The sequence below is a fragment of the Nerophis ophidion genome, linkage group LG08 (genome assembly GCF_033978795.1).
Source record: "Nerophis ophidion isolate RoL-2023_Sa linkage group LG08, RoL_Noph_v1.0, whole genome shotgun sequence".
Lineage (NCBI taxonomy): Eukaryota > Metazoa > Chordata > Actinopteri > Syngnathiformes > Syngnathidae > Nerophis > Nerophis ophidion.
The window spans coordinates 20,375,829-20,400,236 of record NC_084618.1 but is presented as its reverse complement, the minus strand read 5'-3'; the positions used below and the strand labels follow the sequence as shown (position 1 = coordinate 20,400,236).

Sequence of the window (24,408 nt, the reverse complement as noted above, 5' to 3'; positions counted from 1 at the left end):
TTGGTGAGTTTTGAAGCATGTTTATGGGGTCAAATTGCAGCTCAAAGAGGCAAAAATGACATTTTTTAGGAACGTTTTGTTTTGAAGGGGTTTTTGCAAACTTCCTGTTGATTTTTGCTGAAGGATGTCACTTTATGAAATCTAGGTCTAAGTCAGACCTACATAGAGGTTTTTTGTTCCATGTTTCTACAACACTCCTAACGGAAGTTACAAGCAGTGTTGTCTGTGTTTCTTTCCTAGGGGGCGCTAAAGCGCAATTTTGAGTTTTTTTTTTTGTTTTTTTTTTGTTTTTTAGGTGGCAATTTTTCCCAGTCCTTCCTGATGTGTGTTAAATGTGGTGAGTTTTGAAGCTTGTTAAGGGGGTCAAATTACAGCTCAAAGAGGCAAAAATGACATTTTTCAGGAACTTTTTGTTTTGAAGGGGTTTTTGCAAACTTCGTGTTGATTTTTGCTGAAGGATGTCACTTTATGAAATCTAGGTCTAAATCAGACCTACATAGAGGTTTTTGTTCCATGTTTCTACGACACTCCTAACAGAAGTTACAAGCAGTTTTGTCTGTGTTTCTTTCCTAGGGGGCGCTAGAGCGCAATTTTGAGGTTTTTTTTGTTTTGTTTGTTTTTTAATAGATGGCAATTTTCGCCAGTCCTGATGTGTGTGTTAAATTTGGTGGGTTTTGAAGCATGTTTAGGGGGTCAAATTACAGCTCAAAGAGGTAAAAATGAAATTTTTTAGGAACTTTTTGTTTTGAAGGGGTTTTTGCAAACTTCCTGTTGATTTTTGCTGAAGGTTGTCACTTTATGAAATCTATGTCTAAGTCAGACCTACATAGAGGTTTTTGTTTCATGTCTCTACGACATTCCTAACGGAAGTCACCAGCAGTTTTGTCTGTGTTTCTTTCCTAGGGGGCGCTAAAGCTCAATTTTGAGTTTTTGTTTTTTTTAAGTGGCAATTTTTGCCAGTCCTGATGTGTGTGTTAAATTTGGTGAGTTTTGAAGCATGTTAAGGGGGTCAAATTACAGCTCAAGGAGGCTGTGGTATAATAATAATAAAACCTTAGAAATACAATAGGGTCCTCTGTCCCAAAGGGACATTCGGTCCCTAATAATGTCCGCAGTAACCCACCACATAGCGATTGGATTTCCTATTATGCAGCTCATTTTTATTTCAATCAACCAATCAATGTTTACTTATATAGCCATAAATCACTAGTGTCTCAAAGGGCTGCACAAACCTCAACACAAACCACTACGACATCCTCGGTAGGCCCACATAAGGGCAAGGAAAACTTACACCCAGTGGGATGTCGGTGACAATGATGACTAAGAACCTTGGAGAGGACGAAAGCGACAGTTATTGAAATATCTTGTGTGACATCACGCACAAAAGTGCACTTTATTTGTTTTAAACCAGGGGTCGGGAACCTTTTTGGCTGAGAATCCAAATATTTTAAAATGTATTTCCGTAAGAGCCATATCATTTTCTTTTCAACACTGAACACAACTAAATGCGTGCATTTTTAAGTAAGAACAACATTACTAGAGTATAATAGGTCTCGTATTCTTTGTAATAACATGATATTATGAAGCTAACTGTGGAGGGGCGTGGCCTGCGGGCCTGCAGCAAAGCGGGGTGTGCCAGGACCGGCCTCGAAATCAGCAACAGTGCGTACATGGCCCACTTGGGCCTTGTTATCTAATCACCTGTCGCTCTGTTATAAGCAGCAGCCGGGAGGATAGACAGGGTTAGAGCTGGAGCCAGAGCGCGAGCGAGAACAAAAGAGAAAAAGACAATTGCTGGAAAGCAACTGAGAGACTTATTAAAATTAAAAAAAATATCGTAACCCTGAAAAAGGCTTTCATGTCGGTGCTTGGTGGCCTGAAGAACCCCCAGGAGGGCAAGCCCTAAAAAAAACTATAATAAATAAATCATCCAATTTCTTAAATATGTGCAGTAAAAAAAGGATGGATGGATTCAAATGCATGAGCATGTTTAATATTTTTAACGTCATTTTTAACATTTTGATTACAAGTGGAATTAGTCATTACTTATCGTGTTAAGCAGTGTCAGCTCAGATTTATCCGAGAGCCAGATGCAGTCATCAAAAGAGCCACATCTGGCTCTAGAGCCATAGGTTCCCTACCCCTGTTTTAAACTATTGTAGTGGCGTTCTGTACAAAAAGTGTCGTTTTGATATGTCATCTTAGTGACATCATGCACAAAAGTGCACTCATAGCTTGTTTTAACCTTCGTCTTGTGTTAGGGTCGGCACCGACCCGTTTTAGTTTTTAAATGCATAAAAACACCACATTTATTTTTTGCATCAAAGCTTTTTGACTTTGTCAGGAGCCTCTTTGTCAACAAAATAAAACATTTTAATTTTTTTCACTAAATTATAAAATGCTCTGGTAGAAATTATGCCCTTGGTGTTGTTAGGGTCGGTTTCGACCCAGTTATAAAAATAAGATGATAAAGCAATGATAAGAGCCAAAACTGAACGCACTGACAGCCAGCTCCTCTCCCAAGCATGTGAGCTTTAGTGGATTCTCATTTTACCTTGTTATCCTGTACAAAAACAAACAAAAGACGGACACTAAATGTGTCACTTTTTGCCACTCTGATTTTGTTTTTTTTATTAGTTTTGGAACTAGTAATCTATTTCTCTTGGTTTCATTTGCTTGATTGGTTGTTGTTTGTTTGATGTTGGATTTCTGTTGCTGAAAACAATACTTTTTAGCCTTTTTCTTGAAGTAAATATATATGGGTCGAAATTGACCCGTAACACCATATATGTTACTATAGTTAAAATTCTTAAAATGAAAAAATAAATAAAACACATTTATTTAAGAGATGTGTTATAATGCCCCTTAGTAATAGTTAGGTAACACAACAACCTTTTTTTTATGTATATGATTCTCTTGAGGTTCGTTTTACCATTTTTAAAAATTGAAATCGAGGGGTATACTGACAAAAAAAGGCCCAATGGCCCAAACCAATAATATTAAAACCAATATTTTCAAGGATAAGGAAGCCTAACGAGGTAACCAAGAGATGAGAAACAAATTGGATGATGGATAATTGTTTTTAGTGTATTTTACAGCTGATTTAAAACATGGGTCAAATCCGACCCGTTAACATAATAGATGGTAACAGAAAGCTAACACAAGAGGAAGGTTAAAATGTCTCTGACAATCTTGCACTTTCTGTTTTGGAAATGACATGAATGTTTGTGACACGGCTTGAGATCTTAATATGGTGTATGTCAATTCCTCTCTGCGTGAAAGTTTAAAAGTAGCATATATGAATGCAGTATGAAGAAGAATGTTTAAATGTAGACACATAGAATCATCACACTGCTGTGATTATATGCATCAAGTGTTCATTCGAGGCTAAGGCAACATATGGAGATATATATCCTGTCTCGCGATATGGCCTAAAAATATTGAGATATTAAAAAAAAAAAAAAGGCCATATCGCCCAGCCCTACACCTAACCCCCCTCCCCAGAAGTTGGAATATTGACTTCAGTTTGCGTTGAAATGTCGGCGTAAAAGAGGCCACAGACTCCTTGTGGCCCGTCTTGTTTTCTGTGGCTTCAGATGATCAACATGCTGGCGCACTTGCGTGCGAGGAGGCCCACTCCCCCGAGTTTGGGAACAGGCTAGGCATTGTCCTGTCCCGCTCCCCACGGGTTCACACGGTTAACACAGCGCCAACACACACACACACACACAGCTGCCATTGTGCGACACCCAAAGTGTAATCCGACGAGACTCGTGGGGTATTCTACAGACGTATATTCTATATATTTGTGACTTTGTGACAAGGTTTATTTACAAACCCTGTTTCCATATGAGTTGGGAAATTGTGTTCGATGTAAATATAAACAGAATACAATGATTTGCAAATCATTTTCAACCCATATTCTGTTGAATATGCTACAAAGACAACATATTTGATGTTCAAACTGATAATCATTTTTTTTTTGCAAATAATCTTTAACTTTACAATTTGATGCCAGCAACACGTGACAAAGAAGTTGGGAAAGGTGGCAATAAATACTGATAAAGTTGAGGAATGCTCATCAAACACTTATTTGGAATATACCACGGGTGTGCAGGCTAATTGGGAACAGGTGGGTGCAATGATTGGGTATAAAAACATCCATCCATCCATCCATTTTCTACCACTTATTCCCTTTTGGGGTCGTGAAGGGCGCTGGCGCCTATCTCAGCTGCAATCGGGCGGTAGGCGGGGTACACCCTGGACAAGTCGCCACCTCATCGCAGGGCCAACACAGATAGACAGACAACATTCACACTCACATTCACACACTAGGGCCAATTTTTAGTGTTGCCAATCAACCTATCCCCAGGTGCATGTCTTTGGAAGTGGGAGGAAGCCGGAGTACCCGGAGGGAACCCACGCAATCACGGGGAGAACATGCAAACTCCACACAGAAAGATCCCGAGCCTGGATTTGAACCCAGGACTGCAGGAACTTCGTATTGTGAGGCAGACGCACTAACCCCTCTGCCACCGTGAAGCCGGTATAAAAACAGCTTCCCAAAAAAGCTTTCACAAGAAAGGATGGGGCGAGGTACACCCCTTTGTCCACAACTGCGTGAGCAAATAGTCAAACAGTTTAACAACAACGTTTCTCAAAGTGCAATTGCAAGAAATTTAGGGATTTCAACATCTACGGCCCATAATATCATCAAAAGGTTCAGAGAATGTGGAAAAATCACTCCACGTAAGCGGCATGGCCGGAAACCAACATTGAATGACCGTGACCTTCAATCCCTAGACGGCACTGTATCAAAACCCGACATCAATCTCTAAAGGATATCAACACATGGGCTCAGGAACACTTCAGAAAACCCATCCATCCATCCATTTTCCACCACTTATTCCCTTTTGAGGTCGCGGGGGGCGCTGGCGCCTCTCTCAGTTACAATCGGGCGGTATGTGGTGTACACCCTGGACAAGTCGCCACCTCCTCGCAGGGCCAACACAGATGGACAGACAACATTCACACACTAGGGCCAATTTAGTGTTGCCAATCAACCTATCCCCAGGTGCATGTCTTTGGAAGTGGGAGGAAGCCGGAGTAGCCGGATGGAACCCACGCATTCACGGGGAGAACATGCAAACTCCACACAGAAAGATCCCGAGCCTGAGATTGAACCAAAGACTGCAGGACCTTCGTATTGTGAGGCAGACACACTAACCCCTCTGCCACTTCAGAAAACCACTGTCGTTAAATTCAGTTTGTCGCTACATCTGTACGTGCAACTTAAAGCTCTACCATGCAAAGCGAAAGCCATTTATCAGCAACATCCAGAAACACCGCCGGCTTCACTGGACCCGAGATCATGTAACATGGACTGATGCAAAGTGGAAAAGTTTTCTGTGGTCTGACAAGTCCACATTTTAAATTTTTGGGGAAATATTCAACATCGTTTCATCCGGACCAAAGGGGAAGCGAACCAGCCAGACTGTTATCGGCGCAAAGTTCAAAAGCCAGCATCTGTGATGGTATGGGGATGCATTAGTGCCCAAGGCATGGGTAACTTACACATCTGTGAAGGAACCATTAAAGCCGAAAGGTACATACAGGTTTTGGAACAACATATGCTGCCATCTAAGCGCCGTCTTTTTCATGGACGCCCCTGCTTATTTCAGCAAGACAATGCCAAACACGAAGCTTGGCTTCGTAGTAAAAGAGTGCAGTTACTTTCTTGGCCCACCTGCAGTCCAGACCTGTCTCCCATGGAAAATGTGTGGCGCAGTATGAAGCGTAAAATACATAAAACAAGAATGGGAAAGAATTCCACTTTCAAAGCTTCAACAATTAGTTTCCTCAGTTCCCAAACGTTTGAGTGCTGTTAAAAGAAAAGGTGATGTAACACAGTGGTGAACATGCCCTTTCCCATCTACTTTAGCACGTCTTGCAGCCGTGAAATTCTAAGTTAATTATTATTAGGAGTTTGAACATCAAATATGTTGTCTTTGTAGCATATTCAACTGAATATGGGTTGAAGTGATTTTCAAATCATTGTATTCCATTTATATTTACATCTAACACAATTTCCCAACTCATATGGAAACGGGGGTTTGTACATTTGTGACATTGCGCAACACCAAAAGTGTAATCCGACCAGACTCGAGGGGTGTTCCGCAGACGTGTATTCTATATATTTGTGGCTTTCTTATTGTGCGACGAGAAAAGCAAACTGCTGTGTACGAAAGTTTTAAGCTGGTGGTGACAAAATCAACGCCGACCTGACCCCAGCTGTCCTTTTTTCTAAACATGGGGGGGAAAAAAGCTCGCCTGTCACTGTCAGCTGCTTGTGTCCTTTCAGCAGACATTTTTTTTCTTATCTAATCTTTTTTTTTTTTTTGCAGATAAATATGCTGAATTCGACCTGAATGACCAAGGCGAGATAGGTGAGTCGACTCAAGGCCAGGAAACTGCGACTAACACATGCTCATATTTTTGTTTATTATGTTTAGTGGTAGTCGTTCTTTACGAGCATGCTTAAAAAGTCAAAATAATTCCAATTGATATATTTGTTTTATGAATTATGTACAGTATTTCTTAATGTAAAAAAAAAAAAATACTGATCTATTGTTAGCCATCATCAGTCATCTTCTGCAGTGATATTACCGAAACAAAAACAAAATAAAAAACACTTTATAGTTGCAGTCGTTTCCTAGGCATCAAACCTGGGACCTTTTTTATTGTGAGACACACGCACTATCCACCTTTACACTAGTTTAATCCATTATAGTAATGCTGCCTGAGGCTGAGCCAATCAGTGCCTGCGATACTGAACAGCATGCTTTGATTGGTTTAGTCTAATCTAGTGGCCAATAAATACTGCAGTAGTAATGATTTGCTTAGTCCATTTAGCCATTTTATCCGTCATAAAACCTTAATTTAATATACACAATTTGCAAAACTGAATCTGCAAATTTCAAAGTGTGACGTCGTGAAGGATGACCGTGTACCCACCTGTTTAGGCGCCCAAATAATGGAATGGTGCCCCTGAGACTTAGGGGAAAAAAGTTTGAAACTCAATGTCGACTTCATCAAAATCAGCAAGTACCACGTCAGGAAAAAACTTGGCTCTCCGCATACCAACAAAATAATCAAAATTAAAATACAGTAGCGTAGTAGGCCTAAATATTAATTAAAAACAAGGTTTTATTTAACGAGTATATTTAATATTTTCGGCCACTATAGAATTACACACAGTTTGAACATTAACACTGTTTTAATATAGGGAAATAAAACACTAATTTAATCAAGTGGTTCTTTGGCAAAAAACATATCTGTCTGCAGCCGCAAAAAATTAAAAGCCGTATAAGTCTTATAATGAAGGCAACCCATGTAAGTGTCTATATTAGCTATAGTAGCCTATTATCAAAATGACTGTGTCGCAGGCTGAAGCAAATCTTTGTTTCTGTTGACAGAAATGTTGAAATTTAATATTTATTCTACACATTTTTACAACTTTAGAAATGGAGATGTCCGATAATGGCTTTTTTGCCGATATTCCAATATTGTCCAACTCTTAATTACCGATTCCGATATCAACCTAGTCGTGGAATTAACACATTATTATGCCTGATTTTGTTGTGATCCCATGCTGGATGCATTAAAAATGTAACAAGGTTTTAAAAAATAAATCAACTCAAGTTATGGAAGTAAAAAATGCCAACATGACACTGCCATATTTATTATTGAAGTCACAAAGTGCATTATTATTTTTTTAACATTCCTCAAAACAGCAGCCTGGAATTTGGGACATGCTCTCCCTGAGAGAGCATGAAGAGGTTGAGGTGGGCGGGTTGTGGGGAGCGGGGGTTTATATAGTAGCATCCCGGAAGAGTTAGTGCTGCAAGGTGTTCTGGATATTTGTTCTGTTGTGTTACGGTGCGTATGTTCTCCCAAAATGTGTTTGTCGTTCTTGTTTGGTGTGGGTTCACAGTGTGGTGCATATTTCTAACATTGTTAAAGTTGTTTATACGGCCACCCTCAGTATGACCTGTATGGCCAAGCATGCCTTGCATTTACTTTTGTGTGTTAAAAAGCCGTAGATGATATGTGATTAGGCCGGCACGCCCCTTATATTGTTGTCTAGGTGGAAATCGGGAGAAAATCGGGAGAATGGTTGCCTCGGGAGATTTTCGGGAGGGGCACTGAAATCCGGGAGTCTCCCGGGAAAATTGGGAGGGTTGGCAAGTATGACTGGGAGACGCAACTGCTCTGTACTTCTCCCTACGTCCATGTACCACTCCGTACAGCGGCGTTTTAAAAAGGCATACATTTTACTTTTTGAAACCGATACTGATATTTTCCGATGTTACATTTTAAAGGATTTCTCGGCCGATATTATCGGACATCTCTAATTAGAAACCATTAATAATCAGAGGCTACTCAGAAGGTGAGATAACTCCTGGAAATGACTGGCTTTTATTGGCCAAGTTAAAGGAAAATGGCAGGCCGTCTTCTTTTAATAGATTTATTACAATCTTTGGGCAAGCTAGGTAATGTTTGCTGTGGTCTGGAACAACATGGCACACAAATGACTATCAGGAATACAGCCAATATTACGTACGGATCATGTCTCATGAGACATGCAAAATTAAAATATATACAAATAGAATAAAAGTAAAGGATATTACATGAGCTCAAATATACCTACAAATGAGGCATAATGATGCAATATGTATATACAGCTAGCTTAAATAGCATGGTAGCATCGATTAGCTTGCAGTCGTGCCCGACCAAATATGCCTGATTAGCTCTCCAACAAGTCAATAACATTAACAAAGGGCACCTTTGTGCATTCCCGCACAGTATAAAACGTTTGGTGGACAAAATGAGACAAATAAGGGGTGGTAGATTTTACATGTAAACAAACTGTTAAGTCAGTCACAGTCCACACTATGGTGAGTTCAAGAACAGCCGAAAATAGTAGGACAAAACAATGTCTCCAAATATGCCTGATTAGCTCTCCAACAAGTCAATAACAACAACAAAGAGCACCATTGTGCATTCCCGCACAGTATAAAACGTTTGGTGGACAAAATGAGACAAATAAGGAGTGGAAGATTTTACATGTAAACAAACTGTTACGTCAGTCACAGTCCACACTATGGTGAGTTCAAGAACAGCCGAAATTAGTAGGACAAAACAATGTCTCACCAGTGAAGCAAACACAAAAACGTATTAAACAGTGGGCTTTCTAACAATTGGGAAGGTTTTTGTCATGTTTGTTCTAAAAAAATAAACATACTAAAACAAAAAATATATATTTTTTCCCCATCTATTTCCATTTTTAATCCATTTTTAAAAATGTTCCATTGTGCCACTAGGGTGGCACTAAAGAGCCGCGGGTTGCTGACCCCCCACACTAGACGGAGCTTGTGAAATTGGACCAAAAATACAAAAACAAATAGGTCTGGAGCCGCAAAAAATTAAAAGCCATATTACATACAGATGGTGTGTCATGAGATATAAATTGAATTAAGAGGACTTAAGAGAAACCAAATGAGCTCAAACATAGCTACAAATGAGGCATAATGATGCAATGTGTACATATAGCTAGCCCAAATAGCATGTTAGCATCGATTAGCTTGCAGTCATGCAGTGACCAAATATGTCTGATTATCACTCCACACAAGTCAATAACATCAACAAAACTCACCTTTGTGCATTCATGCGCAAGCTTAAAAGTTTGGTGGACAAAATGAGACAGAAAAAGAAGTGGCATAAAACAACGTCCTAGAAAGACGGAGAAAGTTATACATGTAAACGAACTACGGTGAGTTCAAGGACCGCCAAAATTAGTAGGACAAAACAGCGCTCGCCAAATACTCAAATCAGTGAAGAATGTTTAATGTAAATAGTGTGCTTTATGACAATTAGGGAGGTTTGTGTAATGTTTGTCCTCCTACAGAAACTATATTAAAACAAAAAATAATTATTTTCCTCATATTTTTCCATTTTTCATACATTTTTGAAAAAACTCCAGAGAGCCACTAGGGCGGCGCTAAAGAGCCGCGGGTTGCGGACCCCTGCCCTAGTGGCACCGTTTCAGAACCCCCGCTTTAACTAAAGGCTTAGTGGCCACATGCGTGGAGAGCACCTTTTTAGCTCTTACTTCCAAAATTGTGTACACTACTGAATCGGGGTCTTATGGCCACTCATGTGGACACTTATACTGCCATCTGGTGGTGTTAGAAGAGTAAAAAACACAATGGAATTTAGAAAAAAAAAAAGTGTATAAATAAGAATTAACATGTCACTAAACATGAAGTACACATTTGTGTACTTATGGCCTAAGTACATCATATCAAAAGATTATTCTTAGTTTTTATTCTAATTAGGGTCCAATAAGCCCAAATAGCAAAGATAAATAAATAAAGTATGTAAACAAACAGCTCGGGCCTTAAGAGGTTAAGACGTTGACAGTATCTGAGACTGTACACGTTTTTGTCTCTTGACGTCATCATGTAATCGGTTCCACAATCGATCTTATGCATGCTCTAGAGCCGCGGGTTGCGGACCCCCGCACTAGTGGCACCTTTTCAGAACCCCCACTTTAACTAAAGGCTTAGTGGCCACATGCGTGGACAGCACCTTTTTAGCTCTTATTTCCAAAATTGTGTACACTACTGAATTGGGGTCTGATGGCCACTTATGTGGACACTTATACTGCCATCGGTGGTATAAGAAGAGTAAAAAATACAATGGAATTTGGGGAAAAAAAGTGTAAAAATAAGAATTAGCATGTCACTAAACATGAAGTACACGTTTGTGTACTTATGGACTAAGTGCATCATATCAGAAGATGATTCTTAGTTTTTATTCTAATTAGGGTCCAATAAGCCCAAATAGCAAAGAGAAATAACAAAAAGTATGTAAACAAACAGCTCGGGCCCTAAGAGGTTGAAATGTTGACATTGTCTTAGACTGTACACTTTTTGTCCCGTGATATCATCATGTAATCGGTTCCACAATCGATCTTATGCATGCGACCGTTCCCGAGTGTCTGACTTCTCTTTGTCTAAGATTTGATGGGCTTGAAGCGCATGATGGAGAAGCTGGGCGTCCCCAAGACCCACTTGGAGCTGAAGAAGATGATCATGGAGGTGACGGGCGGCACCAGCAGCAACACCATCGACTACAGGGACTTTGTCAAGATGATGCTGGGCAAGCGCTCGGCTGTGCTCAAACTGTGAGTGAAACTCTTAGCAACGCGCACACTTTGGGATGGGGACCCAATCCGGTACATTTTTGGCACTGACCGAATCCCGATTCATGTAAAATCCGACGGTGCCATGTTACTGTACTTGAATTGCGTGTGAGGTCACGCCCGTTTTGTCTGGCTCTTTGCACTTGGCTAACTACAAACCCCGTTTGAGTTGGGAAATTGTGTTAGATGTAAATATAAACAGAATACAATGATTTGCCAATCCTTTTCAACCCATATTCAATTGAATGCACTACAAAGACGAGCTATTTGATGTTCAAACTCATAAACTTTATTTTTTTTTGCAAATAATAATTAACTTAGAATTTCATGGCTGCAACACGTGACAAAGTAGTTGGGAAAGGGCATGTTCACCACTGTGTTACATCACCTTTTCTTTTAACAACACTCAATAAACGTTTGGGAACTGAGGAAACTAATTGTTGAAGCTTTGAAAGTGGAATTATTTTCCATTCTTTCTTTATATACAGCTTAAGTTGTTCAACAGTCCGGAGTCTCCGCTGTCATATTTTAGGGTTCATAATGCGCCACACATTTTCGATGGAAGACATGTCTGGACTGCAGGCGGGCCAGGAAAGTACCCGCACTCTTTAACTACAAAGCCACGCTGTTGTAACATGTGGCTTGGCATTGTTTTGCTGAAATAAGCAGGGGCGTCCATGATAACGTTGCTTGGATGACAACATATGTTGCTCCAAAACCTTTATGGACCTTTCAGCATTAACGGTGCCTTTACAGATGTGTAAGTTACCCATGCGTTGGGCACTAATCCACCCCCATACCATCACAGATGCTGGCTTTTAAACTTTGCGCCTAGAACAATCCGGATGGTTATTTTCCTCTTTGTTCCTGAGGACACCATCTCCACAGTTTCCAAATATAATTTGAAATGTGGACTTGTCAGACCACAGAACACTTTTCCACTTTGCATCAGTCCATCTTAGATGAGCTCCGGCCCCTGTTGTTGATGAATGGTTTTCGCTTTTCATAGTAGAGTTTTAACTTGCACTTACAGTTGTAGCGGCCAACTGTAGTTACTGACAGTGGTTTTATGAAGTGTTCCTGAGCCCATGTGGCGATATCCTTTACACACTGATGTCGGTTTTTGATGCAGTACCGCCTGAGGGATCAAAGGTCCGTAATATCGCTTACGTGCAGTGATTTCTCCAGATTCTCTGAACTTTTTGATGATTTTACGGACCGTAGATGGTAAAATCCCTAAATTCCTTGCAATAGCTCGTTGAGAAATGTTGTTCTAAAACTGTTCCACAATTTGCTTACAAATTGGTGACCCTCGCCCCATCCTTGTTTGTGAATTACTTAGCATTTCATGGAAGCTGCTTTTATACCCAATCATGGCACCCACCTGTTCCCAATTAGCCTGCACACCTGTGGGATGTTCCAAATAAGTGTTTGATGAGCATTCCTCAACTTTATCAGTATTTATTGCCACCTTTCCCAACTTCTTTGTCACGTGTCGCATGGCATCAAATTCTAAAGCTAATGATTGTTTGCAAAAAAAAATGCTTATCAGTTTGAACATCAAATATGTTGTCTTTGTAGCATATTCAACTGAATATGGGTTGAAAATGATTTGAAAATCATTGTATTCCGTTTATATTTACATCTAACACAATTTACCAACTCACATGGAAACAAGGTTTGTAAAAACATGTTTCAATGTCAGTAAAGTAAGGTTCCACTTTTCCAAAAATGCACTAGCTTGATGCTATTATAGATTGGCTTTGCTATTCAAATCAAATCAAACCCAGCTTTATTTATAAAGCGGTTTTCCTACATGAAGGATATGCTCAGATAGGTTCAAACACTGATGACATCTATTTAACAAGAGAAGAAGCAAGGAATTAAACAGAGACAGAATTAAATTTGGCTCAATTGAGGAGAAAACATCTGGACTGTACTGGAGTACAGTCTCCACCACGTTCTGACGAAAGATTTTACGCCTCCTCTTTTATTTGGACTTGTCCTGATTACATGGCAACAGCTGTTTGTAAACAGCCATCGCCCTTATCACAAAAAAGTTCAAAGAAAAGGAGCCTAAATGGGAGTCAGGCCCTGCTTCCTCTCCGCTTTGTAGAATTCGGGTCAAGACGAAATCTTCCTGCGGATAACAATACATCAAAAAAACCGACGCCTTCATGTCGCTTCCATTCCTACACAGTGGAGTTTTACAAGCCTTTTGTTTGGTAGGATCAAAGACAGCTTTTGTCCTCTCGCAGAGCGAGCTGAACTCAATGTAACACAAAGTTTTGTGATAACTTGGATACAATTATTCCAACACATACAATTATGAACAAAAGAATGCATGGCTGAGTAAAGAGGAGACATGTGAGTAAACACTTATCACAGGAGTCATCTGCACCAGGATCATCAGACCATGGCCACCAGGACTCTGACCCAAAGAGCGCCCACAAGCACGGCCGATAACTCCTTAGGCAGATGGCTCCCGCTGAAGAACGCTGGAAGTTTAAAAGTAATAAACCATTTAAAATAGTAAGAACCATGAGTAGAGATAGAGGATATAATACAAGTAAGACATAGCGTATTTCCTTGAATAGCCGCCAGGGCGCTAATTAATTTAAAACCTCTTCTCACTCCTGCGCTTATTCAAGGCATGCGGTAAAAGTAAGCATGCGCTAATAATTTTAAATCCTCTTCTCACCCCTGCGCTTACCAATGGCATGCAGTAAAAAATTGAGTGTGATTAAAAAGAAAGAAAAAATTAATAAAAAATTATTCCGCGGCCCGGTGGTTGGGGACCACTGCTCTATAACATGTCATCGCGACCGCCTTTACACAACGCTATCTGCGTGCCAACCGGACGCATGCATTTCGCTGTTTGTCATACTAGATTGCAACGCATACTTGGTCAACATCCATACCTTTTACACTGATGGTTGTAATATAAAACAACTTTAACATGCTTACTAATATGCGGCACACTCTGTGAACCCACACCAAACACATTTCTGGAGAACATCGGCTCTGTAACACATTATAAACGCAACATAAGAATTACCCACAATGCCATCCATCCATGACTCTTGGCTATATTATACACGCGCCCCAAAAGTCATGGATGCATGGCATTGTGGGTAATTCTTATGTTGCGTTTATAATGTGTTACAGAGCCGATGTTCTCCCGAAATGTGTTTGGTGTGGGTTCACGGAGTGTGGCACATATTAGTAAGAGTGTTAAAGTTGTTTTATATCACAACCATCAGTGTGGAACAAGACACCTGGTTTACACATAGTAAGGCAAAATAAAACTCCTCCGCCATTTTGAAAATGACGACCCGGCGGTAAAAGTAAGTATGCGCATATTACATGCCCGGCGGCTATTCAAGGAAATACGGTATAAAGAAAAATAAGATACATGTATAGAGTGTTTCCCCCCAGAAAATGTGTTAGTTAAGGTGGTGTGTTGGATCTATGTTATATTGTCTTTATATTCCAGCGAGTTAATCCATTTTGGGGGGGAATTGAGGGGATTATTATGATGCGTTCAAGAGTCTTACGGCCCGAGGGAAGAAGAAGTTTCAGAACCTGGAGGTTCTTTAACGTTTTGGACTTGCAACTTCATGTCATACTCGCAAATACGACTCAGAAATGTTATCATAAAACAAGATTCAACAACTGGACAGCAGTTTTTAGCAGATATTTTATTATCCAAGCCAGGGGTAGGGAACCTGTGGCTCTTTTGATGACTTCATCTGGCTCTCGGATAAATCTGATATGACACTGCTTAGCACGATAAGTAATGAATAATTCCACTTGTAATCAAAGTGTTAAAAATAACGTTCAAAACATACTCATGCATTTGAATCCATTCATTCTTTTTTTTTGCCGCACTTGTTCAAGAAGTTGCATTAAGTGTAACAAGGGATTTATTTATTATTGGTTAGATTAGGTCTTGCCCTCCTGGGGGTTCTTCAGACCACCAAGCACCGACATGAGAGCCTGTTTCAGGGTTACAATATTGTTTTATTTTTCAATAAGTCTCTCAGTTGCTTTCCAGCAATTGTCTTGCTCGCGCTCTGGCTCCAGCCCCAACCCCGTCTCTCCTCCTGGCTGCTGCTTATAACAGAGCGACAGGTGATGAGATAAAAAGGCCCAGGTGGGCCATCTACGCACCAGTCGCTGATTTCGAGGCCGATCCTGGCAACACCCCGCTTCGCTGCAGGCCACGCCCCCTCCACAGTTAGCTTCAGAATACCAATGTTATTACAAAGAATAGGAGACCTATTATACTCTAGAAATGTTGGTGTCGGAGCCTATTTATATTATTTATTTATTTATTGTTTTGACAATCTAATTCAATAATGCCAATGAAGATGTTGATTATTTATTGGATGTTTTAGATGAATTATGATTGATTGATTGTTTTCAGCTGCTCACGCTCCTCCTGGTGGGCAACTTCCTCCTCCTATAATTAGGAGGACAGCACAGCTGGGCGCTGCCTTTGTCCGTCTGACATATTGAAGGAGTGAGGAGTGATATTATTTGTTTACTTTGTTACGGCTACTCTGTCGTTCCAAAAAGGTTTCGAAAAAAATAAAGATTGCAGAGTAGCCTTGAGGAGGAGGTTTTATGACGCACTAAATAAGTGTATTTGTATTATATAGAAAGTCAACCACGGTGAATATTTTTTGTTTGTGAAAATAAATTAACATTTTGAATCTGGAAGTATCTCTGCGAGTGCTTATTAGGAATTTAGTGCGTCATAAAACCTCCTCAAGGTTACTCTGCTATCTTTATTTTTTTTTTTTTTTTCGAAACCTTTTTGGAACAACAGAGTAGCCGTAACAGTTGGTCTTACTTAAAAATGCTCACGTTTAGTTGTGTTCAGTGTTTGAAAAAAATATGACATGGCTCTTACGGAAATACATTTTAAAATATTTGGATTCTTGGCTTTTTCAGCCAAAAAGGTTCCCGACACCTGATCTAAGCCAATTAATATTTATCAACACACACAAAAGTACCGGTATCGATGCCCAGACACAGAGAATTGGTACTGTATCGGTTCAAGTGTGAACCGTACCAATCCCTATTCCACACCCATCTGCTCGCCGTGCTGTGTCAGCCATTTCTGGCCCTCCGTCCGTGGTGATTTAGCGCTGATGTCACCGCATGCGTGCCGCCTTAGTGACTAATCTCCACGGCAACAAAACCCCTCCGCAGTTGAGCCATGTTTATTATTAGCTCACGTGATTGGCTCATTGCCGATAATAACCGACACTTCCACTAAACGTCACACCAAAACTCGCCATTCCTTGACGGGGTGGACCCCGTATCCCTGGGGAAAAAAGGCGTCCCGGGGCGGTTATCGGGGATGATCCTTTTTTAAATCGGCCTGCCTCAGAGTCCAGATGCATGTCAGCTCTGCCGGGCTAAGCTTCGTCGGCAAATCTCTTGATCCTAAATGCACCAAGCACAGAAAAATTCTCAACTTTTTTTTTTTTTAGAAAACCTAGTTCACAATCTGTGAATAACAGAGTAGTCTAGGATTTTTTTTAATCCTTTTTGAAAAGCCGACTCCAATGGAAATTAATCATCAACATTTTTTTAAACGGGACGATTATCACAATTTCAAAAGGGTTAAAAGATAAAAATCAGTTCCCAGTGGCTTGTTGTATTTTTTGAATTTTTTTTCAAAATTTTACCGGTCTCAGAATATCCCTTAATAAAGCTTTAAAGTGCCTTATTTTCGCTCTCTGCGAAGACACTGGCCATTTCCCTGTGACATCACACAGTGCTGCCAATGTGAATACCACAGCAAGATATAGTGACATTAGCTCGGATTCAAACTCGGATTTCAGCGACTTAAGCGATTCAACAGATTATGCATGTATTGAAACAGATGGTTGGAGTATGAACATATTGAAGAAGAAACTGAAGCTATTGAGCGAATAGCTATTGACGCTATTCATAGCCATAGCATGGCCGAATAGCTGCGTTAGCATCGCCGGTAAAATGTGCGGACCAAACGATCAGGACTTTCGCATCTTGTGACACTGGAGCAACTTAAATCCGTCGATTGGTAAGTGTTTTTTTAGCATTAAATGTGGGTGGAAGGAAACGTGATATAGTTGCAAATGCATCTACAGGTTATCCATACATCTCTGTACCATGTCTGCCATAGCACCTCCGGTAAATAGCATGTTAGCATCGATTAGCTGGCAGTCTACATCAAAAAAACTCCCCTTTGTGATTTCGTTGACTATCGTTGCAAATGCATCTGCAGGTTATCCATACATCTCTGTGCCATGTCTGCCTTAGCATCGCCGGTAAAATGTGGAGACACTCTGGCACATTCAATGGGGGTCTGGCGGCAGACATTTTCGCATCTGCGGGCCAGTGGTGCAACTTGAATCCCTTCCCCGTTAGTGTTGTTACACCCTCCGACAACACACCGTCGAGGCATGATGTCTCCAAGGTTCCAAAAAATAGTCAAAAAACGGAAAATAACAGAGCTGAGACCCGGTGTTTGTAATGTGTTGAAAATTAAAATGGCGGGTGTGTTACCTCGGCGACGTCACATTCTGACGTCATCGCCTCCAGCGCGATAAACAGAAAGGCGTTTAATTCGCCAAAATTCACCCATTTAGAGTTCGGAAATCGGTTAGAAAAATAGATGGTATTTTTTCTGCACCATCACGGTATATATTGACGCTTACATAGGTCTGCTGGTAATGTTCCCCTTTAAAGGATTTATTTCTGCCGCATTCTCCGAATTGTTGTGTTACCGTATTTTCCGGACTATAGAGTATATCAGACGCACCCACAAAATTTTAGAAGAAAAAATATAGTTTCCATGTATTATCCGCACCGGACTATAAGCCGCAGATATACAGGACTCTCTCAGAAAATTAGAATATTGTGATAAAGTCGGTATAGCTTGGTTGGTAGAGTGGCCGTGTCCAGCAACTTGAGGGTTGCAGGTTCGATTCCCGCTTCCGCCATCCTAGTCACTGCCGTTGTGTCTTTGGGCAAGACACTTTACCCACCTGCTCCCAGTGCCACCCACACTGGTTTAAATGTAACTTAGATATTGGGTTTCACTATGTAAAGCGCTTTGAGTCACTAGAGAAAAGCGCTATATAAAATATAATTCACAATTCACATTAAGTCCTTTATTTTCTGTAATGCAACTAAAAACATGACAATGATACATTTCAACTGAAATATTGCAATCCTTTTATTATTGTAATATTGCTGATTATGGCATACAGCTTAAGAAAACTCAAAAATCCTATCTCAAAAAATTTGAACATTTCCTCAGACCAAGTAAAAAAAAAAAGATTTGTAACAGCAAAACAAAATAAAATGTCAATTAATGCACTCAGTACTTGTTTGGGAATCCTTTTGCACGAAAGCGATCAGCAAGAGTGAGCAGCAGTGTTAATTTTGACAGCAAAATTTGATTTAGTTTTAGTCAGTCTTTCGACTAAAATGTAATTTAGTTTTAGTCATAATTTAGTCATTTAAATTGTTTCAGTTTTAGTCTAGTTTTAGTTGACGAAATATCATAAGATTATAGTCGACGAAAACTGCAGTAGATTTAGTGGACTAAAGGGTAATATGTAAACTTTCCCTTCAATTACTGAAAGTCAAAGCAAAACAGCGGAAAAATCACCGATACAAGTCGTATTTTGATGAAAATCATGTCTCAAATTTAGTATTTCACGAGTAAGCCGTGTAATAAACGGGATAACGTCGAGTGAGTTGTATGTTGTGGAAAATGCTTACCTGTGTGTGGATTTCGGGGTGATTGGACTGTAAATGTCGCTTCAAGTTTGTTGTGTTTTTCCCCGTAATCCTGGCGCTGCAAATCTTACACTGCGTCTGGTTATCTTTGACGTCAAATATAAAATTTCCCCATATGTCCTCTCTCCTCTTCCTCCCCGGCGTTGATATGTTGTCTTTTGCAGCGCATTCTCGGGGCAGTCTCGAACGCAAACTACGTTCACGTATCTTCCTTACCACGTCGCTCTGATTGGTTCTTTTCCCGACTCCTCCCGCCTCTTCCTAACGAAATGAGTTCCGATTGGATCTCGTCTCTGGCAGATATTTTCGTCTCGTTTTTATTCGTTGACGAATAAAAACGTTTTAGTCCATGTAAATTATTTTTAATTTAGTTATTGTCTCGTTTTAGTAAGAAAAAAAAGGTCGTCGACGATAACTATGACGAAAATTTTTCGTCAACAAAATTAACACTGATGAGCAGCGTGTGTTTATTGAAATAAAACAGTTTTCTAAACTGGACTTTCAATCGAAGCAGGAGGTAATAAAGGAAGATCTCCATGGAGACAGAGAGACTTTTAAAACTGAAGAAAGATAAGGACAACTTCTATAAACAAGTTATCGATGCTTTTGATCAGAAGGAGCTGCGCCTGGACTTCATTTATAAGTAAAGGTAAGACCATAGTAAAGTTTTTTTTTTTTTATCAAAGGCCTACTGAAAGCCACAACTACCAACCACGCAGTCTGATAGTTTATATATCAATGATGAAATATTAACGTTGCAACACATGCCAATACGGCCGGTTTAGTTCACTAAATTGCAATTTAAAATTTCCTGCGGAGTTTCATGTTGAAAACGTTGCGGAATGATGTCGCGTGTTTGTGACGTCTCGGGTTGTAGCGGACATATTAGCCCAGCACTACTCACGGCTAAAAGTCGTCTCTTTTCATCGCATAATTACACAGTAATTGATATCTGTGTTGCTGAATCTTTTGCAATGTGTTCAATTAATAATGGAGACGTCAAAGAAGAATGCTGTTGGTGGAAAGCGGTGGATTGCAGCTGCCTTTAGCATCGAAACACATCCGGTGTTTCTTTGTTTGTTGTGAAGCTTTAACACAGAGCGGTCAAGCGAACATGTTTCTCTACGTCAATCAACAAGTTTTTGGATGGGAAAATTGTGATATTAAGTCGGCTCTTACCGGAGACTTGAGTGGATTATGCGACCTCATCCTGTAGTCAAAAAGGCAGCTGTGATCTTGGCTCCTCCATTGGCTTCTCTTAGAGACACTGGCGTTCCCCGCAGCCATCCGACTTTCAGGTACTAAATTGCAATTTTAAATTTCCCGCGGAGTTTCTTGTTGAAAACGTCGCGGAATGATGACACGTGTTTGTGACGTCTCGGGTTGTAGCGGACATATTAGCTCAGCACCACTTATGGCTAAAAGTCGTTTCTTTTCATCGCATAATTACACAGTATTTTGGACTTCTGTGTTGCTGAATGTTTTGCAATTTGTTCAATTAATAATGGAGACGTCAAAGAAGAATGTTGTTGGTGGAAAGCGGTGGATTGCAGCTGCCTTTAGCACCGAAACACAGCCGGTGTTTCTTTAACACAGAGTAGTCAAGCGAACATGTTTCTCTACGTCAACCAGCAAGTTTTTGGATGGGAAAATTGGGATATTAAGTCGGCTCTTACCGGAGACTTGAGTGGATTATGCGACCTCATCCTGTAATCAAAAAGGCAGCTGTGATCTTGGCTCCTCCATTGGCTTCTCTTAGAAACACTGGCGTTCCCTGCAGCCCTCCGACTTTCAGGTACTTAATTGCAATTTTAAAATTCCCGCGGAGCTTCTTGTTGAAAACGTTGCGGAATGATGACACGTGTTTGTGACGTCTCGGGTTGTAGCGGACATATTAGCTCAGCACCACTTATGGCTAAAAGTCGTTTCTTTTCATCGCATAATTACACAGTATTTTGGACTTCTGTGTTGCTGAATGTTTTGCAATTTGTTCAATTAATAATGGAGACATCATAGAAGAATGTTGTTGGTGGAAAGTGGTGGATTGCAGCTGCCTTTAGCATCGAAACACAGCCGGTGTTTCTTTGTTTGTTGTGAAGCTTTAACACAGAGCGGTCAAGCGAACATTTTTCTCTACGTCAACCAGCAAGTTTTTGGATGGGAAAATTGCGATATTAAGTTGGCACTTACCGGAGACTTGAGTGGATTATGCGACCTCATCCTGTAGTCAAAAAGGCAGCTGTGATCTTGGCTCCTCCATTGGCTTCTCTCTGAGACACTGGCGTTCACCGCAGCCATCCGACTTTCAGGTACTAAATTGCAATTTTAAATTTCCCGCGGAGTTTCTTGTTGAAATCGTCGCGGAATGATGACGCGTGTTTTAGACGTCTCGGGTTGTAGCGGACATATTAGCCCAGCACCACACACGGTTAAAAGTCGTCTCTTTCCATCGTATAATTACACAGTAATTTGGAAATCTGTGTTGCTGAATGTTTTGCAATTTCTTCAATTAATAATGGAGACGTCAAAGAAGAATGCTGTTGGTGGAAAGCGGTGGATTGCAGCTGCCTTTAGCACCGAAACACAGACGATGTCGGCAGTCACCCAGATAATAAGTATTAGGGCGTGCTATGAAGCCATTGTCTTTGCCGCCTTCTACAACATTTACGATCTGCTTGTCAGTCCAGCAACATGTTGTGTGTGACTTCCGCGGCAACACGCACACGACTGCAAGGCATACTGGGTGACACACAGTACACTAATGGTTGTGATATAAACAATTTTAACACTCTTAGTAATATGCGCCACGCTGTGAAGCCACACCACACAAGAATGACAAACACATTTCGGGAGAACATCCTCACAGTAACACAACACAAATGCAACACAACAAATACCCAGAATCCTTTGCGTCCCTGACACCTCCAGACTATTGTATACACCCCGATAGCAGCAAACCCCCCCCCCAAAGACATGCCAATACGGCCAATTTAGTTTACCAAATTGCAATTTTAGATTTCCCGCGGAGTTTCTTGTTGAAAACGTCGCGTAATGATGACGCGTGTTTGTGACGTCTCGGGTTGTTGCGGACATATTAGCCCAGCACCACTCACGGCTAAAAGTCGTCTCTTTTCATCGCTGGGTGACACAGGGTACACTAATGGTTGTTATATAAACAATTTTAACACTCTTAGTAATATGCGCCACGCTGTGAAGCCACACCACACAAGAATGACAAACACATTTCGGCTCACAGTAACACAACACAAACGCAACACAACAAATACCCAGAATCCTTTGCATCCTTGACACTTCCGGACTATTTTATACACCCCGCTAGCAGCAACTGTGAGGATGTTCTCCCGAAATGTGTTTGTCATTCTTGTGTGGTGTGGCTTCACAGTGTGGCACATGTTAAAGTGTTAAAGTTGTTTACATCACAACCATCACTGTACTCTGTATCAGCCAGTATGCCTTTCAATCTTGCACGTGAGATTGCGTGAACTGCAAACAACATGTTGCCGGATTAACAATCGGTTTGTACATGCTGTTGAAGGTGTCAAAGTCAATGGCTTCAAAGCACGCCTTTTATTCTTGTCATCAGGATGAACATCATTGGATATTCGCGAGAACGTTTGCGGCTCCCATTGTCGTCTACACTCCGAAACGGGTTAAAATAATATTTTGAGTTGTAAAGGTGGCCGACCTCTGATGTATTTCGACAAGCGGGTGGCGGGCGGTTGCGGTTCTGATAAAACAGGGGTGTCAAACTCAAATACAGAGTGGGCCAAAATTTAAAACTGAACAAAGCCGCGGGCCAAGGTTGAACAAATTAACCTTTTAATAGGAACCCAAACAAGTTTTGCATTGAACATTGAACAAGCAAGGCTTATATACAGTAACTTTATTGTGACATGCAAAATAGAGCTTCAAATATTATAATAATAATTTAAAAATATCAATGGCTTTTCAAATCAAATTTCAATACAAATGTAATGCCTCTTTTCTATTTGCAGATATCTGAGGTAAATATCAAAATATATTGTAGCGTCCCGAAAGAGTTAGTGCTGCAAGGGGTTCTGGGTATTTGTTTTGTTGTGTTTATGTTATGTTACAGCTCAGATATTCTCCCAAAATGTGTTTGTCATTCTTGTTTGGTGTGAGTTCACAGTGTGGCGCATATTTGTAGCAGTGTTAAAGTTGTTTATACGGCCACCCTCAGTGTGACCTGTATGGCTGTTGACCAAGTATGCCTTGGATTCACTTATGTGTGTGTAATAGCCGCATATATTATGCGAGTGGGCCCGCACGCTGTTTGTATGGAGAAAATGCGGACGTGACGACAGGTTGTAGAGAATGCTAAAGGCAGTGCCTTTAAGACACGCCCTCAATATTGTTGTCCGGGTGAAAATCGGGAGAATGCTTGCCCCGGGAGATTTTCGGGAGGGGCACTGAACTTCTGGAGGATTGGCAAGTGTGAGAAATTGCGGGGTTACAGCGGCACCGTTGCTGTGTAATAACGGCGGGCCAGCTGTAATGTTAATTTGATATTGCCTCAAGGGCCAAATTAAATTACACGCGGGCCAGAGTTTGACACCCATGTGATAAAATGTTCGTTTCGGGTGGACGACGACTTTGGTGATGCGGTTGCGGATGATATAATTGCCTATCCGCGCATATCTAATATATATATAAATATATGTGTGAGAGGGCAGGAAATACTATTAGTGCGCAGAACCAACTGTTTAGTGCGCCTTTCATCGTCTGGATCGTCACTCTATCTGGGTTTTTCCCCCTCGAGCAAAAATTCCAAAAAAGGAAATTGCTCCAAATAGCTCCTGCACCGCACAATCATTCTTTTGCTTCCACTGGCTGCTTAGACAGATCATTTTCTGGCCATAACCGCTTCCCTGTACCCCCTGAGGCAGCAGCCCTCCCTCATCACGACACAGACAGACTCGTGTGTGTGTGTGTGTGTGTGTGTGTGTGTGTGTGTGTGTGTGTGTGTGTGTGTGTGTGTGTGTGTGTGTGTGTGTGTCACCCCCCTGCCCTAATGCGGCTTGCAGCGTTTGTACTCGGGCTGTGCATCACAAGACGGTCCCATTGTGGTTTACGTTTGATCCGGGGAAGAGACAGAAGTTGAAATTTAGCCGTGGGCCGAAGATTGAACTTTGGACACGCGTTCTCTAACACTTTTCTTAACCCTTGTGTGACGTTCATTTTGTTGTTACTCAGCCAACGTTTGGGGTTCTGATGAACCCATTGTATTTTGTGGCTTTTAATATCTCCCACTTTTATTGGCAGATAATTTTGCTTAGTTCAAATAAAATGCCCAT

The 24,408-nt window shown here is 40.8% G+C and overlaps 1 protein-coding gene across 1 annotated transcript in view; it reads left to right on the top strand.

The window, feature by feature from the left end:
• LOC133557502 (allograft inflammatory factor 1-like) overlaps positions 1-24,408 on the top strand; it is a 59,517-nt gene that overhangs the window by 29,293 nt on the left and 5,816 nt on the right. The window contains exons 4-5 of the mRNA XM_061907980.1: positions 6,405-6,446; positions 11,083-11,248. Of these exons, the coding sequence (XP_061763964.1) occupies positions 6,405-6,446; positions 11,083-11,248 (208 nt within the window). The remainder of the gene's footprint in view (positions 1-6,404; positions 6,447-11,082; positions 11,249-24,408) is intronic.